This window comes from Sclerotinia sclerotiorum, genomic scaffold (genome assembly GCF_000146945.2).
Source record: "Sclerotinia sclerotiorum 1980 UF-70 scaffold_4 genomic scaffold, whole genome shotgun sequence".
In the NCBI taxonomy this organism is placed as follows: Eukaryota; Fungi; Ascomycota; class Leotiomycetes; order Helotiales; family Sclerotiniaceae; genus Sclerotinia; species Sclerotinia sclerotiorum.
Window position 1 is genome coordinate 6650 of NW_001820832.1, and position 18868 is coordinate 25517.

Here is an 18868-nt window from a genome sequence, read left to right on the forward strand (position 1 = left end):
GTAGCAGAAATGCTATCACTAACGCCGGCGTCGGTATTTACCGATCCACAAGATACAAGATATGCTCCGTAAGTACAGTATCAAGCCTTGAATACTCAGAGAAGGGAAAGGGAATTAACTCTATAACTGCAAGTCTAACCAATCACAATGCATAATGCAACTGCGCTGTAATAACCTCAAGATAGATAATTCTTTCATGTGGAGTTCTTGACCTCTTTCCATTCATATGCCAAGTTCCGAAAAAGTAAATGGGGAAAACGTTAGATACAAAGTGTTTGATTGTGAGATTCTCATTCAACAATTTCTGCTTCTGCTGCGTCTCTTTGATCTTAACTATGGTCTTCGCAGCACTATCAAACTTCTTATTACAATCCTTGCTCTTCTCTTTTGTATTCAAAACTTCGCCCAGAGTCAAATGGGTTCTTCTCTTTCATTCTAATCTCATTCCCCGGCTCTGCTTTAAGAAGCATCCCTTCTCCCACGGTTCGAAAATCATCTATCTTTCCTCGAGCGAGTCCACCAGGTGGTCGTTGGTGTGCCATCAATCTATTTATTGAGCCGTGTGGAAATTGATTCCAAATCTTTACACTGCCCGTTTTCGCTTCGATTCTACTCATAAGCTCTCTGCAACTAACTGATCTTTGCATTGTGTGAATGCTGGCGTAGGTACAACTGGGCGAAGTGTCAGGGGTTATCGAGGGGTTCTTATGCGTATGCATTTTCACACCAATTCCCGGCCATCTTTTTACAAATTTAAGCTTTAGGAAATGTTGCTTCTCTGTACCGCGGGAATACTTGATGCTGTTTGCTTAACCTGACTAGTCGCCGTCAATTCGTTTGGCGGGAAGAAATGTTAGCATAAGATGGAATGTGCAGCCTCTGATACCTGGGCCCTTGGCGTGACTTGGGATCCCGGTGCGGATGCTCCATGAATATCAATTGAATGTTTCTGCTGGACAATAATTAGACGCGGTGGGGCCGTCAATACATATTCATTCGCGGAGTTTTTCTGGACCCTTGGTTGCCAAGTGGTCGAACATTTTATTGATCTCCGCAACTGCTGGGAATATTGTATGACTGGCTCGAAGTCGATGCCTCACGCACAAGGTCGCCGTTTCGTGTGCGAGATCTCCTTGACTGGTGCCTTAGATAGAGTGATGTACCAGCGAAGATATCAACTTCAGAGTCGAGCGAGAGCCGGCACTTAAAGGAGATTTCCACTCCACTTCCATGCAACGGCAGAGTTGAAGACCGTAGAATACATGCGGTTGTCGTAACTGTCGGGCGAAAGGACCCACCGTTAGGACTGCCTTCAGAAATATTACATGTGGCATTTGCAGTGTATGTTGTGGCGAGACTTCGCGCTCATGGTTCTTCGTTTCTGTCATTCTTGGAGTTATCCATGTGAAGTCAACGATCACTTAACACATTTCCCCAGCTCCTCGTGTTCTTTTTACATTAACAGGGCGAGCTGGAAACCGAGATTATTATTTTTTCTAAACCACTGATTTGCAATGATGCACCGAGCGACATCGCCATTAAATTTTGCAAGTGGGTTTTCGCCTTAAAACTACGAAGGTAAAGCTGTAAGACAGGCTTGAAACTTAAGGTAAATTTAATATTTCATCTATTTGTAGAGAGTAGGATCGGACGGTAATCGGAGCAGCAGACAAGTATAGAAACGGCCGGTGAAGAATGAACGAATGTTCAGAACCAATTTATTGAAATCGACAGACTTGAAACATAACATTTGTGTTGCGAATGAACATTTTACAATCCTCGGTAGTCAGGAAAGAACACAGTGACCTGATTTGAGTCCCAGTGAGTATTGAGTGCCTAGGAAATGTCTGCTTTGTGCTTATACAATGATGGAAATGGTTATGCACAGGTGCCGAATGATATCTCGAGGTCGTGGCTATATTGTAGCAAACGTCGCAATCATCAAAATGTGATGGCTAACAATCACTCATACGAACATGATATCGACGGGGTACTACGGAATTATATCCCAAAGTAAACTCCCTATCCTTGGATAGGCCATTTATGACTTTCCCCGGATTTCGAAATTCACCCGGGAATTGTGGATCAGTCTCAGACATCTGAAGAAGTGAGATTTGATCGAATGACAGTTATAACACCACGTAGTAAATTTACGTCTACATGCTTCACTGAAAGGAAATCGTCTCATCAAACTGACCCGGCATAGCGAATCATTGCGCTATGTCAACCGGGCAAATGTAATTCCAGCTGCATCTATGTAAGGCCACATACTTCAAGTTGTATTCAAGAACGACGGGAATGGGATACACTAGATAGTTGACAATGTTCTAGACGACGAAACACTGTTATACCATGCATACCCTGCTGTTGCTCATAGGGCACTGCAACGACGTAATTGACATCAGAACAAGATTTATTCCATGCTCCATCATGATGAAGCGCCGAACCAATCAGACTTGAAGCCCAGTCACCTTTACGTCTGAATAGAAATGTGAAAGGGATACCAGCCGTTACATTTTAATGTTAACTCGACGGTTCCTTGAGCCTCCAAAGTGAGGCCTCCTTACCCTTGTTAATCGAGATCCTCTACTAATCCCACCGAGTCTTCCATAGGTAAACACAGTGAAAGTAAATGTCTTTGATTTTAGTTTCGGAATAATCGCACCAGATAAAGTACCGCCTACATGTCTTCCCTAAGATTTCAACTCCTTTTACCTGCCGCACCTTATTTTTTAGCCGGCAGTAGCATCCCCTAGATAGTAGCATTAAGAAAGATATTATGTCCATGCCATGCTACCAAACTATTGTAAAGTGTCCCATGATCCTTGTTTTTCTCGCTTGAAGAAGACACCCTGGTCATAAAGATTGGCATTTTGAAAACCTCATAGATTGTCCAAATTGGATTACATCCACGAATGCTTTGAAACCCTGCCCCAACTGCGGTGTGTGTACACACGATGTATATATTCAATCATGTAAGTTAGTATATACGAAGCCTGGTAAGTAACAGATTTATTGTGCTATAGTTGAGCTCTTGTATGAAATCATGACAGACTGAGGTCTCGCGACCAGGTGTGTCGGGGTGACTCGTAATCGGTGGTTCGTAAGTAGGGTTTAGTGTTCTCCGGTCACACGAATTGTGGCCGTCGGGTTCTTTTTTTACATGAGCAACGTAAAGCGATCATAGAAAGCCTGATTCGGCCAATACCCTGTTGTCCGTGTAAGCATGAGCCTATCTTATGTTTTATGTTGTGATAGAGGTCCGCATCAGAAGCCCGTAACGTACCTGACTATCTTTTCGTCCTCACGCTCCCGTGGCTCGACTGCTAAACTCTTCTCATACATCTCATGTACATCACCCGCAGCTTGCATATTGCTCAATATATACTCCTGGAGTTCCGGAACTGGTTGCAAGCCATACGGAACATTTTGATATTGCTGAATGTCGCGAATGACTTCAGCTGTCTTCGCTCGTTTGGCAAAGTTGATCAATGTAGTCTTCTTGATGATAGAGGGTATGCCATCCTCGATGAATGTAAGATCAGTAAGATACACACCTGTAGATATTAGCTTGTCACGTTACATCATGCAATTGGAACCTACCAAAGAAGGGTATGCATGGAGGATTGGCAAGATGCAAACTCTCACGATATTCTCCGAAATTTTTTGTGCTACCCATAAGGCGACGCATAGATTCCAATGTTGCCAAGGTTTTTGCAGGTACTTGATCCCAGGTTCTCTTTAATCGATGGATTGGTGCCGTACCAAGGGCAGAAATGATGGAAGTGAGAGTTGAATAGTTATTCAAAGCACGGCATTTCTAGAACGGGTTAGGAAGTGTGAAGACAAGTCATAAGAAGTACGACTTACATCAGCAACAAGAACAAAATGTTTGATGACCACAACTCGCTTTTTGACATCGAGTTGCGTCAAAATCATCTCGGCAACCCAGTTTGTTAGCTGGTTAGAATGTAAGATCAAAGCCTTAACGTTGGGTGCAGGCTCAGGGTCGTTCTCGCCAACTTTCTTCTGCCAAGTTTTATTCAAGCATTCTGTGGGTTTGATCTTCCCATAGAGCCTTGACTCGACAATGGTAAGTTGACGTGCAAATTCCGTCACATCAATATCTAAAAATTTAAGCTTCTTCATATTTTTGGGCATGATTGGCTGGGGCGTGGAATGGTTCAAAGTCAATACCAAGCGTTTGGCTGTCGCTTCCTGTCCCCGCAACCGTTGTTCTAACAGAGTCATCAACGAACCAGACCCTGGTGTTTCCGTAGCTTTCACAGTATCACGGGCAAATGTGTAGACGTTGGCTATTAGGGCTTTGGTATCGTCACTTTGGTCCTCCATCCAAAAAAGTTCAAACCACGACTTCAAAATGTTGACAACCCGAAACCTGATTGGCTTTTGTTTTCGGGACACCCAAGTTTCATAATCCCCTGGGGGCATGCCTTCAGGAGGTTGTACTTGAAAGCGCTTCACCAAATGCTCAAATAACTCCCTGGCATTTGTGAAAGACCGATACGTTAGTAAGAAGGTGTTGTTGAAGTCCGAGCTCAGCTTATCATGACGTGTCAATTGCTCAACCAATGCTACAAGCGTACCACCCTTCAAGATAGGAGGCTGCACTTTAGTGTCATAAGAAATATCATCTTCGTGGTCGAGCTTGAGGCAGTCTGGTGTCTCATCTGGGGCATCTCTTCGGGTAGGTTCTTCACCAAAGAATTTCCTGAGTTTAGAGTTCTCCTTTCGGAACGGAAGAACTGGATCACCCTCAGAGTAAGTTTGAGACTTCCCAATTTCTGCTAGGTTGGGACGGAGTAATGGATTCCGTGAATCTGATCGTTGATGCAGCCGCTCGTAGGGCGCGCTATCACCCCTCCTTAGACTTTTTGCTCTTTCTTCGATAGGTAAAACCTGCTGCATAGCTGTCTGAACAAGCTCACCTAGAAGCTGCAGCGAGAAGCCAATATGAGATGAGTTCGTTTCCAAGGATCTCGAGCACGCGCGCACATAATTCAACCGCCCCTCTAGTGACTCCCCGCGGACTTCCGCCCACTCATCCCCCAATGGGCCAGCTACGGCCTGACATCCAAGCAATAAGTCGGATACATTATCATACAAACTTTGCTTCTGTTTGGCGAAGTCAATAAGTTGGGGGTTTTGAAATGTGTCGCCGAGAGAAGACAAGTTGATGGATTCAACCGTGGAAACCCATGGCTTGAACATCTCGAGAACTTTTTGAGCGGCCAAACAGACGTTATTACCAATTACTTCGTGTCTGTAAGGAGTAATGATTTTGTCGGTGAGTACGAGATGCTCCTCCAATCTTCGAATGCTAGATGTTAACATTCTCTTCAAATCGTCAAGCCTCTCCATCAAGTTCGCATCCAAGATTGCAGAAGGTTCAACTACATTCTCATCCTCATCGAGAAAGTTAGACGCTAGCGGGTCTCTAGATCCAAGTCCATTGTTTTGCCAACTACCACCAATAGTGCTACCAACGACAAAGCCAGGTAGCAATCGCGGTATATCCTCGCCTCGCTGCTGGCGGGCGACCTCGACGTAGCTGAAGACGCCTAGAAGTACGCCATCCGCTTCCTGCAGGCATTTTTGATATGACTCTGAATTGGGCCAATCAGAAGCAGCGATGTGAGAGGAAATTACCAACTTCGAGAACTTGGACATCATGTCCCGAAAATGGGGGTATAGAGCTTTGTTGGTAGAAATAATAGACGGCTGGCCAGAATGGTTATCAGTGGTGCCAGAACCGGCAGCTAGTAATAATCGCAGATGATCGGAGATATCTTCGGCTCGGCGAACATACTCGGAGCGATCATGATTATTGATGGCCTCGCGATAGCAATCCACAGCTTTTTTCATATTTGCAACGAGTCTATTCCATGTCAGTGGTGCAGCGGAGCCATCATCAAAGAATGATCGAGGCAAAGTAGCAGCGTGTGGTGGGCTAAGGGCGGGAGTTGTGAAAGAGGTTGTAGACGGGCCCATTATTGGCATTGCGGTCAAGGATACATTTGGTGTATTGAACGTATCGGCTCGTGAGCGAGTACCAGGAGATGTGCCATTGATCGAGTCCATGGATGTAGCTGGAGAAACCCCTTCAGATAATTGAGATCTGCGCTTCTTCCGGGGCTGAAAGGTGTTAGCATACACAAAAGTAACCATCTAGAGCAGGCAACATACAAAGGAGGGTTTGGATGCGAGCATGATAGACTCTCCGTCTAGCTCGGAGGCAGAATTTCCTTCTGATTCATCGTCAGTTTCATTTATATATCCTCGCGCCATCAATTCTGCCGGCGGCCTCGTTTTCTCCGGTATATTGATATTCATCCGATCTCTAGGGCCAATCTCTGCTGATGAAGACGGCGATTCTAATGGTAGCTCTATGCTACTTTCGCCAGTCTCCGTGTTAAAGTAGAATAATCTGCCATCGGCGGTCGCTTGAGGGACCCAGAAATCCGCCCCTGATCTTCCATTGCTGTTCCCTCCGGCTGTAGGCAAATGCGAGAAGTCATCACGTTCTGATTCTTCCTCATCATCATCGTATTTCTCATCGTATTCTTCATCGTCGTCTTCATCGTCGTCGATATCACCATCTATGCCTATTCCAACCCCATTCGGCTTGCCTTCCAGGACATCTTCAGGGCCCGATACGACCTGGCAATAATTACTTGGGAACCATCCTCTCACATTATTTATGACTCCATCCCACCAGCCACTTTCTAGCTGTGTAATTACTTGTATTATATCCCCCTCATGAAAGCTGAGACTCGTTCGGTCGTCGGCCTCGTAGTCGTATAACGCTCGCACGTACATAATGGTTTGCGGAGCGTTTCCTAATAACCCATTCATTAGTGGCGGTAATGTTCCAGCACTTTGAGGTTTCCGTATCTCCTTGGGAGGTAATCTTGAAAGTCGAAGTATATCTGGCGTTAGAGTGAGGTGAATTCTCCTTGTGTAAAAGAGTCGAGAGTATTATTACTCGACTGGGAAGTTGCAAAGGTATTTCCTTCTGAATATGTTACCGAGACCACGGTCTGTGTCATTCATTAACATCTTCAACTCATGTTTATTCGTCCCAAGTAGGTGTACGCGCTTTTGAAAGTATAAAACATATATTGCATATGGATCTCGCAGAGGAGGGGTAGAGCGAGGTAGTTTGTCGGGTGTTGTCGATCAATTTCGATAATGATTGGAGAGACTTCGGGCGGTAATGGTCAGTGGAACATCGATTAGCTGAACGATAGTAGTTCGATGGGCCGCTTCCTTCATATACGCACATATGTATACATGCATATATGTCAATAAATGGTAAGTGATATTTGATATCTGATATATGGTATTATGGTGTATCCAAGTAAAGTCGAAGAAAATATAATAAAGGTGGGTAAGGTTTATTGGAGAGGTTTGCCTCGTTATCGCCAAAATCGCAAATCGCAGTACCGGTAGTGGTTTGGCATTGAAGGGAATCGTTTCAATGAGGATGTTAAACTCGGAAAGGTGTAGGTGGTTGGTATAGATAGTAAGTAGTAAAGTATACAAGGGTCCTATTTGGGAAGAGAAAGATTTTGATCATCTGAACCAATGAATATGTTATTGATTGTTCCTGCAAGTACAATTGATAATCCTAGGTATGTATATCTTCCCTTTTGCATTCCTGTCGATGTCTCGAAGGATATCCAATAAAGATGTCGACAGTAGAATTTATAAAAAAAAAATACAAACAAATAATATAATCCAAGGAAACTTTGGAGAAACAAACTAGAATGGTTATATATTTGAAGAGTACGAAAAACAAAGGTATAGGTAGGTAGGTATCTATCTAGTATAGTAGATAGATTATTTGATAATGGATAGAAGGGGGGAGAGGAAGTGGGATGTCTATTGGCTGAAATGATTTTTGAATGGGTCAATGAGTTTGGACAATTTGAGCAAAGATTATTAGAATGAGAAATACTCCAGTGTAGAGATAGAATAACTAACGATTCAAAAATATTAAACCAAGAATTAAGATGTATTTCAAACAACAGGTGGTAAAGATCTGTATGGATCAGTAAAATATGTAACCACAAAATGATTTCAATATATGAAGGATGATTATATGGACCGGGGAAGGAAAGAAAAAGAAATGCACTAGTGAAAGTGGTACTAAATATTTGAAAGAATCTTAAGAGAGTCATATAGTAGGGGGTGTAGTAAGTAATAAACCGGCCGAGTGCAGTGGTGCTTCAGTCAAATCAGATATGGCCAGCTGTGATTGAGGTTGTTGTTGTCTTGAAAGAGGTGCAGGTGAGTGAGTGTTGAGTAGGGAAGAAAAGGAGAGGAATATCAAACCGTTTTGGTAACGCTCCCAGCAAGATCAAGCATCACGGGTATTGTAGATGTTCTGTCAAAGCACAATAGCACCGGCCGCCTAGGTAGTGGCGCACTGTTGGGGGACAGGTAATTAGGAACAAGAGTGAATAAAGGGACCCATCTTATTAAGCCTCTTCCAGCTACATTATAATTGATCACCCTGGGGAAATTGATTTTGATTTCAAAGTACCTACCTAGGTAGACAGACACCAGCCTTGATGAGTACAATACCGCAACCGCACCTCCCACTTTGACGTAGAAGTGGACTTGATCAGATACCTACTCCAAGGTTCCTCTTCTTATAGATTGAACACGGCCTGAAATGGATTCATCCTTTGATATAAAAGCATGCGAATACAGGCAATTCTCCTCAAGTAGATCTCTTGGAGAGACTGTTATGGAGCTTATCCTGAGATTGGAAGCCGGATCTAGAATCTCCAAAAATCATTTCAGTCTCCACTCGCAGTCCTTTCCCAAGCTTCGAGATAAATTACGATTCTCGACTTTTGATCCCACCCCACATGCTGCGGTCTCCCCAGTGTCGGTGCATGCCATGTGAGAGAAGGACATTCACCACGAGGTAACTCTCCACGGCATGCATCAATTACGGTCACTCTACCTTATCGGCAATTCCTTCAATGATTACTACTACACTCTATCTATGGAACAAAGTCCGTTCAGAGCAATTGTCATCGATTTAATTCTAGTGCGTGGTGGGATCCATGACATAGTGCAGCAAACACCCGGTAAACACGGGCAACCAAGTTCAACCATTCGCTCATTCAACCCCGAATTCACTTTCCCCCCCTTGCAATCGGTGTAACATCCCAACACGTGAATTTACTTCCCCAAAGGTTCTCGATAGAGAGAATTGGCAAGAGATGAGCGAAGGCACATCAGATGAACGGAAGTGGGATCTGGCGGATTTACATATGGATGGGAAGGAGGATAACATGGCACTCACTTAACTGTTTCTTCGCGTTCTCTATATATTGCGCCTCTTGTGTAGATGAAGAATTTCGGACCGACCAAAGATTCGTGTTGGAGTTTATATAAGATTCAGCAGCTTGCCGCTGCTCATTCCATCGGTCTCGATGTATTGATTCCATTAACGGGGACGGGAGCTATGACGAGACCATTATCAGCAGTACCTCTGTACTTCCAGGACTCGGGCGTGCAGTGAAGTGGTCGCCCTTGCGTTGGTGCAATCACAATGGTCGGGTGCATGCATTTCCTCAAAACTCCTATTACCTTTTGGATATGTTTTTGTTACATTAATCTCCCTCCATCTACGAAAGTAAGCATTGCAGCCCTTTCTTTCCCTTCACATAATCGGGTTAATGATTTATTGGCTTGTTTTGAAGATGTAGTCACGCCAAAAGAAGGCAACGACGCAATCCGTGTACAACTGTAACGTGGAACTGTTGCAGACATCAAGGTTTCAGCTTTCCCAGCTAGGTAAGGGACCAACCTTTTTGCTTCTGGAATGTTTCTAGAAGGAGCTCAGAATAAACGAAGGAAGATACGAATATAAGAGACTGGGACCTTCTGTTCTTGGAGTGGGGTGGAGGTACGAAGGAGCCTGTAACTTTCAACCTGGCTAGGGTGATGGAGGGGTTTCGATAAGATGAGATGGTAAAGGCATGAATGCGCACGAGAGTCCATCTACCAGGTGCGTAGGTGATCCATCTGGGTTCCGAGCTGTGGAGATTGACGAAATCGCATTTCGTGCTAGAAAGATTCGTTGCCGTGCATGTTTGGTGTCCAGACCCTGAAAGAGATCGTGAGGTTTGAAGTGCAGGAGTAATTATTTTAACAAAGTTTGCTGCGCTAAGATCGTGTCGCAAACGTAACTATGCGACCTATTTTTTTCTACGAGGCAAGAATGTCGAATATTCTTGAAAGTCAACGTAGCGTCTGTATGCTGTTAACTATTAAAAACTTTTCCTGCTGAGCCTGTCTAAGCCCATTTTCGGACATCGGACACCTGGGTTGACCGCAAACCCTCAATCCAGTTTGGAACATTGAAAACATACGCTTTTCGATGTGAATAACGAACGCTTGAAGAACCAAGCCGGCCACGTTTGATTGGGCAATTGGCATGTAGGCAGGGGATGAGTTGTATGTAGTATTTGAAGAGGGGTTCCTTGATCATGCGACTGTTGTCCAGGTAACAATCTCAGCGGTGAAGTTTTTCCTCAACTATCTGTCGGTGGAGTTTGCATATGTAAGATCGTGTTGTAATGCTGCTTATGCACATCTTTTTGTGAACTGTACAATTTGGTCGTCTTGCCGGTTCCGTTTTTGCGATAATGTACCTGGCGGTGTCGTGGGTGTGTAGGTTCCCATGTCGAAATCGAGGTTCTGGATTTTCTATCACTAATCGGTGAAGAGGGTGCCACGTGAATTTGCCTGCTAGACCTTAAGGTGAGTCTTGATTCACAGTATTGTCGCTGAAAATGTTTGGATTGCTCCTTATTATGATGATCTTATTCATTCTAGATGCTACCGGATAGCCTCCCCCGAACGGGCGGACTGAAAACACGAGGACCCAGAAATTCGTCTCCTGGATCTTTAGTACCCGTTTCTGCCGTGGAAGCTGTCTCATTTCATTAAACTTGATTGGATATTAGTGCTTTGGAAAAGTCAAGGCGGACGAGGACGAACATGGCAGATTGATACAATCCTTGAATATTCCACTTATGAAGTATGAAAAAGACATCAGAAATTCAGAATCGATTATTTTTTTATTGCATTACTTCCGGAGGAGCCCATTGTCTCGGAGGGCACTGACCGGTGAAGGATGATACCGGCATTAGAACCCAATTAAGTTAAGCAGGCCTATGAACTTGATTGGGCAGAATGCTGGTATAGTCTGATAGAAGTCGTAGAAGGTTATCAGGGCGGCTTCTATGCTTTCGATGAGGGGCAGAAGGAGCCACAAGGAGGCTGGGATTTGGACGCTTCTGCAGGAAGAGCTTCTCTTCCATGAACTTCCTCACCGTCGGTTCGTAGTGCAATGGTCCAATTCTTCATCTCTCTTGAATCAGGTCAGCTAGAATTACTCATCTTTATAGGCCATTGCGTGCCGTCCCGACTCAAGTGCTTTGTTGCCGTAGATTGTGCCCCTCCCTCAATCACTGACCAGGTTATGAAATTGTGCATCCAAATCATAAGGGAGGCTCGGTGGGTCCGGGGAAGTGTTCCTAGCACTAGTACTAAATTAGAAAAGAGTTCAATGCGAGTGGATGCCGATGATGGATTTAATCATTCGCGTACCTGGCATATTGTTTGTCCTTAGTCAAACAACGGGATCACCCATCAGACTAAAGTCTATGTTGATCACAAATTCTGAGTTGACTTGGATGAACGGTCGAGGATGAAATAAATTATCAAGGTCGAAATTGAAGCCAATAAAGAAAATCATATAAAAATGCAGTAAAAAGAAATGAGAATAGCTGGCAACAGATGCACAAACCGAGCCAGTGAGTGAGAATTAATCAAATATTGAGAATGCAACATCATTATTATGTACGTTTGTGCCACGATTAAAAGCAGCGAGGACTCGTGAAAAGGGTATTACGGCGGTGAGAATTAAAAAGTATAAGAAAGGCAATAAGATGAGAATTTACGTGCGCAGAAAGTAGATAGTGGGCTGACAACGATTAAAGTTCTGCGTTGTTCCTGAATCAACTTTCCCCCGCTCCTCGCAGAGGGGTAAGTTTTAAGGGAGGAGGGAGTAATGTATTCTCCGGCCGAATAGAAAAGAAAAAACGGGAACGAGACAGTTTTTGAGTGTGATAATATTTATTTCGTGATAAACCAAATAATGTTGACATGCGAGTGAGTGGCTTTTTGCTTTTGCTTCTACTTCTTTTTCTTTTTTGTTCTCTGACATTTATAGTAGACCCCAAAGGAATTAAATTAAAATTCAATAAAATATATAATGATAATCTGCACTCCCCTGGTAGACATCCGTGTCCCAATTTTCGGTCGCGTTATTCTTAGCCACGATGCGCGGGCAACCCCTCCTAGGTAGGGAAGTAGGTAGTAGGTAGTAGGTAGTAAGTAGGTATCTAGGTATGTACGTAGTATGTATTTAAATATTCATGTTCCTTTGCGTTGGAGGGCTGTGAGTCTGTGACGGCAAGCCTGTGGCAAGCGGCCCAACTGGTGGGATGGATGTGTCTTTTCGCAACGTGGGGTCATCATGGAAATAGAATTTTATTCGACATAGATGCTTAACAGTTGTTGCGCTGGCAATTGCAGCCTTCGAGTTAAGTTTGGTAGTCAGCCATGAGCAATGTACGAAGTAAGCATTTATGGTCGCTCATACCGACTTTCGATATAAACATTGATCGGAGTGCGGTGAGGATTTATGTGGGAATGGATTCGATACAATGCTTGCTTGACTCGTGAATTTTGAATGTAAGATTATGGAGCGAAAAGCACCAACCAGAGGCTTCTTTTTCTTTTTTGTTACCTCGGAACAGTCGCATGGGAGACATCAGAAAATAACAATTATATCTAGCATTTGACCATTTGTACTTGCACTCCCCTTCCTAACAACAAACGTACATACTTAAATGGCCACACTTGAAGACAGACTGACAGACTGACAGACTGACAGACTGACAAAATGTTGAAGATCTAGATGACAAGAAAATCAAGGCTCTGCTGAAAAGATCTCATGATCACTAAAAAACAATTTAAACACCCCTAGCGAGAGGATGCAAGTCAAATAATTACATGCGACACTATATGGAATCAAAAAAGCAAATCCTCCACCCCCCGGACTATTTCGCCCCAAAACATCCAAGCTAGAAACCGAATGGGCAAAAGCATTGAACAGCACAAAACTTGACCCCTCCAAACAAGTTTCTATCTTACCAAGTACATAGTAGCACTATGTACCCTTGGGATGTTGGGAGTTATGCATGCGACAAGTAACAAGCTGAAGTAACAGCTGAAGTTAAATTGGGAAGGGAGTGCACAATTCAGTTGAGGTTGGTTGAAGTTGTACATGGAACTAATTAATATTTCGATTCAATCCGTCCATTCATTCATTCATTCAACGGCCCCCCGAATTAAGCAGCAGTGCTGCTATTATCTGTAAAGAAGAGATTTGGAAATAAATGATACCAAAACCAAAACAGAACCAGAAACAGAAACAAAAACAAAAAGAGAAACCCCAGCAGTAATAATGTTAATAATAATTTCAAAGGGGGGTGGCGGGTTGCTTTAGCTCATCTAGGTATAACTCCCACTTTATCTATCTATGGAGTTCCTCCTTCACTCAAGAAATACATAAAATATATAGTACTTGTGCATACTACTAGATACCGGCACACTTTTCTTACTATCGGTCGGTACTTCTTTCAGGTACTTCTTTCAAGATTCGATGATCTGGTGTTCTAGATAAATCATTTAAACAACAAAGAGTGTTTGTTAAGACTGAATTAGAAAATGAGAGAGAATCAATACAAGCACATAGGAAAATAAGATAGATATATATTTAATAGCAAGTCAGTCTATGAGATTGATTATCCTTCTTCAGCTTGAGACATTGAAGAGTCTACGGGGTATGTCATGACATAAATGATATGGATATCACAGTATACAGTACGGTATGCAGTATGCACCACACAGTATAAACTTTCTAATCTATCTCGAGGAGATAACTTCTCGTATGTATTTAATTATCGAAATTGAGGTTAGATACTTGTATCATAAGTATAATTTTGTTATTGGGGAATAATGTAATATTTATTTTTTTCCCTGAAAATCCACCCACAACTAACTTGGCGGGTTCTCTTTGGACGATCCACACCTTTACCTACTAACCTACTTACCTACTAACCTTACTAACCCTACCAACTTACTAACATACTAGTTAACTAACTTTCCTTTCGTTTCTCACTAAATTCAATCGCTCCCCCTCTCCCCTCTCCCCTCTCCCCTCTCTTTTAACAGCTTTCACCCCTCATTCATTCCATCATCTTTCATCTCACACTCTTGTTTCTTCTTATCAAATTTTTCCCTCAACTACTAGGTACGATTTTGTGATTTTAATAATTCACATTACTTATTAATTCCTCTTTGCCAAAATAAAAAGAAAAAAAAACTGAATCTTTGAATATCTTGATATTTCGTCGACGCGACCCCCATAATATTCTACGCTCATTAAAATCCCCTCGGGCTTCTGTTTATCAACACACAAAACATCCATCTATGACAATCAGACCAAATCAAATGAACAATATTTACAACGAGCATTACACACTTTAAATCTTACGTCCCTTCTCGCGAGTCAGTCGATATTCAACCATCGATCTGTGAATCTATTCCGAAACTTAATCCATTGCGAAGCGTGTAATCCACTCTCCCCTTCCAAAGAAAAGAGATCCTCGAACACGATGCCTGTCGCAGCCTTAAATATTTTGCCCACGGCGGCATCATCAACATCAACAATACGGAAGTCGTCCCTCGCTCCGGAGAAGAAGTACAAATGTCAGTTCTGTAATAGAGCTTTCAGCAGGAGCGAACATCGTAGTAGACATGAAAGATCACGTAAGTTTTTGATGTTCCTTACACCCACCCCTATGAGCTTCTCCTCTTTGGATCGAATCGCGTGGTTGATCCATCGACACCGAATTGCGACAACCATCAAATATTTTTTGATTTTCTATCGCAGCGATTCAACATTATGCTAACATCATTCCCGCAGATACTAAGGAGCGCCCATTCAAGTGCATGAAGTGTAGAAGTACCTTTGTGCGACGCGATTTGTTGCTCCGACATGATCGGACCGTACACGCTAAAGACGGCGGTGTTCCTTTGCATAGCGATGTAAAGCGACGTGCCGGCCCGAAGGCATCTGTTGTATCGGGCTCAGCCAAAGCAGCTATCGCTATTGACACATCGGCCCTTGAACAGATCGAGGCCAGTAGCGATGGATTAGTTGACCTAGAGACCGCCGCTATGTTGATGACCGACCTTCACCACAAAGCTACTGCGGCGATGCGCAATGCAGGCGTAGGCCCATATGAGAATAGACCTGGAATGGCTTTCACTCATAATGGAACTCCGCTCATGGAACCATCCGTCACGTATCCTTCGGGTGCAATTTCGCTTCCACAGGTCCCGTGGGACTCTTTCATGCCGCAGTCTGTGACGGAGCCAAAGTCTCATTCAATTACCTCGGGTGCCTCTGGTTCCCAAGATTCGCATGCGTCTTTCACAAGTGGCAGTTCGATGCAGCCTCATCCTAACCAGCTCCCCCCCATCGTTAAACACAAGGCGTCATCGAGCTACAATGGCCTCGTCCCCGCGTTACAGTCGATGATTGACTCATTGCCACCTTCAGTAACCTCCACTCCGCAACTGTCCCCAATGCAACCCCGTTCCGAAGCAGCAGCAATGAGAGCACCCCAAGTCATGAGTGATGATGAACGCAATATTATCTTGGACAATATCCGTGGCCATGATAGCGAGCGAGCAATCCCAGAGGGCTTCCGTCTTCCCCCCTTGGCGAATTTGAACCGGTTCCTTTCGACCTACTTCAGCTTGTTTCATCATCATCTCCCTTTCCTGCATCCATCAACCTTCAAGCCTACGCAAGTTTCGCCCCCACTGCTGCTTGCGGTTTTATCCATAGGCGCTCTCTATGCCTTTGATCAAGACCACGCATACATGATGCACATTGGTTCCAAGGTTCTCGTGAACCAGTTTTTGCAAAACAAGGAAAATTTCAGCTCGCGCAAGTGTCCTTTGTGGACCATGCAAAGCTCGCTCCTCAACATGATCTTCGCCAGCTGGAGTGGAGACCCTAAAGGGTTGGAATGGGCTTGCTCAATTAAGAGTTTACTTGCTAACATGGTTGCCGGTAACCGTTATGAGCTAAAGCTTCGCACCGATGCTCGAGAAGGCGCTGCGCCTACCCGATCTGAATGGGTAGAAGATGAAGGCTGTCGGCGAACGTACTATGCGGTATACATCTTCTTTGGATTACTGACGCTGACCTACAACCATACTCCTGCCATCAGTTTCAACGAATTTGAGGATCTGCAACTTCCTTCGACCGAAGCGATGTGGAACCTTAATGTTTCTGACGAAGCTACCTGGAGAGAGCACCTTAAAGCTGCTGAAATCCCCTCATTCATGGAAGCGCATGCCAATCTATTCCAGGGTGAATCCTTACGCTACAGTGCCTTTGCAACCCGTGTCATGATTAATGCACTCTTTCTCGAGATTTGGTATCACAAGCGCAGCCCGGAAGCACTCCAAGACATGGTCCTGGAATTCAAACTCCGACTTGCTTTGGAGACATGGGAGAAGTCGCTTGACCTTTGTGAGCCTGAAATCGTCTCAGTCCCACTCAACGCCCCTCATAAAGGACATCCATTGATATTTAATGCCATGGCCCTGTTCCGCAACGCTAAGGCTCGTCTTGAGGTTGATCTCAAGTCGATCCAGGAGGTTTTGAGGTATCACGACTCTTATGAAGTCGCTGCTGCCATGTCAAATGCTAGGGATAAGGTCAAGAGATCCAGCGAGATGATCAAGGTCATTCAAGAGTGCTATAACTGCATCGAGACGGCGGCCATTCAAGGGATTCGTTGGGTTGCGAGGACTTCTGCTACTAACTGGAGTATCGAGCATCCTCTCTGTGGCTTAGATCTCATGGTAATCCTCAGCTTGTGGCTTTATCGCCTGGAAAATGACGAGGAGCCCCCAACTGAGGAGGAAACGACCATGCACAACAAGATCCGAGCTCTCTTTGATGATGATTCTGTTGGCTATAGCTCCAAGCTTAGCTCCACAGTCGCTCGTGTCTGGGGTAGCATGCTTGATGAAGTTGTTGTCTGGGGGTAAGTCGCAACATTCGCCACCAAAATAGGCATTTTGCTAACATGTGTAGAATCACAAAACTTATGGGAGAGTCCTTTCGACTTCATTCTCAAGCCCTCGTGGGCTATGAAGATGACATCGAAGCTTCGGACGTGTCAACACCCTCCATGATCTCTCAGGGGATGGATGACGCCGATGATAGCGTGTACTAAGATTGAGTTTCCTTTAATGATTGCTATGATTTCCTATTTCTTTTCCTTGATAGACTCGGTTTTGATATCCCTCCATCTCTTTTCACCTCACGCTCTTGGTTTTGACGAGGGTCGTCGATTTATCTTTGGCATTTTCTTTTCTCTTCCCTTGCAAATAGCGATTCTACTTTCGTATTCTTTTTCCTCATGAGCATTTCTTTTCAAGGGGTTACGGGCAACAATACGGGGCTGGTCGGGCATACTGGGCTTTTCTTCATTTTCGTCTCATCTCATGCGCCCTGGCGCACCTAATGTCTCTACACTTATACTCATGGCTGGCCCACTGGTGTTGTTTCTGCCCTTGTCCTATTAGCACTACCACTTTATTAATTGTTTTTGTCTCCGGGTCTCAATTTCACCTCAGATACCTTGTTCGATATATATCTGGTTTTTGAGTTAGCTTTTTTTAAACCTTCTTTTCTTCTCTCTCCAGCTCTTTTGGTCATAGGTCTTGCGAAACGTTTATGCGTCGATTGAAGTTTTGATGGATTTTTATTTGCATGCCGGTGAGGCGGAAATTGGAATTGGTTGGTTGGTTGGTACTTGAGAACCTAGGCGGGGCACAGAAAGGTTTAATGTCGCCTGATGGGGATCGGGACAGCACTGATCGTGTATGTACAGATAGTCAGTATCTCAGCATCTTATCAATCAATATTACATGTCTACTCCTACAACTTGTCTTCTGAGCATTGCATACTCAATGTGCAGTGAAACGTGACGTGAACATAATCTACGTGGCGGATGATGAATGCTTCAAGTCGATTGAAAATCTCCCTGGATATAATAGAAGGGCGAATAGAGCGAGCTGCGGCGATGGTGGATTTAATTCACTCCACCTAAGTGTGAGTCCTCGGTCGTTTTGAAGTGGACCAAATAAGTCGCCAATTATTAACGAATATACCTGTAAATAACTGGGGCTCATAGTGCTCTTCAATCATCTCGACTGGGAGTTAGATAATCAAAGATTGGAGGTGCAAGAGAAAAGAAAGAGCACGTGAGGAGGGAGGGGTGAGGTGCAAGGTAATCCCATATTGCGTCTGATTACCTAGCGATAATAAGAATCTTCATCGGATACACGCATATAAATATCTAACCTGGTAGCACCTACCTATTTGCCTGCCTGCCTCCCTACCTAGGTACCTAGAGTACTCATCTAATTAACTGTGAATCAGAGTAAGTACCCAATTTAAGTTGGTTTGGGCTTTGGTAGGTAGAATTTCGTTAGCTACCTACCTACCTGAGTACCTTTCAGTGTTTTAGATTTGCTCTTTCCTTCTTCACCTTAAACACAATAAACCAATTACACCATCTCTCCTTCTCTCTTCTTTCTTTTCTTTCTCTCCTTCTCTCCTTCTCATAGATTTACATAGATTTACAATTTACTCTAC

At 43.9% G+C, this 18868-nt stretch overlaps 5 protein-coding genes across 5 annotated transcripts; 1 reads left to right on the plus strand and 4 right to left on the minus strand.

Annotated features, from left to right (window-relative positions):
* Nucleotides 1-365: 365 nt before the first annotated feature.
* SS1G_03111 (predicted protein) lies at nucleotides 366-647 on the minus strand (the record flags this gene model as incomplete). Its single annotated transcript, XM_001594973.1, has 1 exon — nucleotides 366-647. One exon carries the CDS (start codon nucleotides 645-647, stop codon nucleotides 366-368), a length of 282 nt encoding a protein of 93 aa, XP_001595023.1.
* A 1123-nt stretch (nucleotides 648-1770) lies between these two features.
* On the minus strand, nucleotides 1771-2432 carry SS1G_03112 (predicted protein; the record flags this gene model as incomplete). Its single annotated transcript, XM_001594974.1, has 3 exons — nucleotides 1771-1836; nucleotides 1977-2099; nucleotides 2361-2432. 3 exons carry the CDS (start codon nucleotides 2430-2432, stop codon nucleotides 1771-1773), a joined length of 261 nt encoding a protein of 86 aa, XP_001595024.1.
* Nucleotides 2433-3181: 749 nt separating this feature from the next.
* SS1G_03113 (hypothetical protein) lies at nucleotides 3182-6840 on the minus strand (the record flags this gene model as incomplete). Its single annotated transcript, XM_001594975.1, has 5 exons — nucleotides 3182-3209; nucleotides 3287-3557; nucleotides 3604-3820; nucleotides 3871-6156; nucleotides 6208-6840. 5 exons carry the CDS (start codon nucleotides 6838-6840, stop codon nucleotides 3182-3184), a joined length of 3435 nt encoding a protein of 1144 aa, XP_001595025.1.
* A 1983-nt stretch (nucleotides 6841-8823) lies between these two features.
* SS1G_03114 (predicted protein) lies at nucleotides 8824-8934 on the minus strand (the record flags this gene model as incomplete). The annotated part of the gene is made up of 1 exon (XM_001594976.1): nucleotides 8824-8934. The coding sequence occupies one exon, from the start codon at nucleotides 8932-8934 to the stop codon at nucleotides 8824-8826; it is 111 nt and encodes a 36-aa protein (XP_001595026.1).
* Nucleotides 8935-14795: 5861 nt separating this feature from the next.
* On the plus strand, nucleotides 14796-17441 carry SS1G_03115 (hypothetical protein; the record flags this gene model as incomplete). Its single annotated transcript, XM_001594977.1, has 3 exons — nucleotides 14796-14949; nucleotides 15107-17249; nucleotides 17300-17441. The coding sequence occupies 3 exons, from the start codon at nucleotides 14796-14798 to the stop codon at nucleotides 17439-17441; spliced, it is 2439 nt and encodes an 812-aa protein (XP_001595027.1).
* Between the last annotated feature and the right edge of the window lie 1427 nt (nucleotides 17442-18868).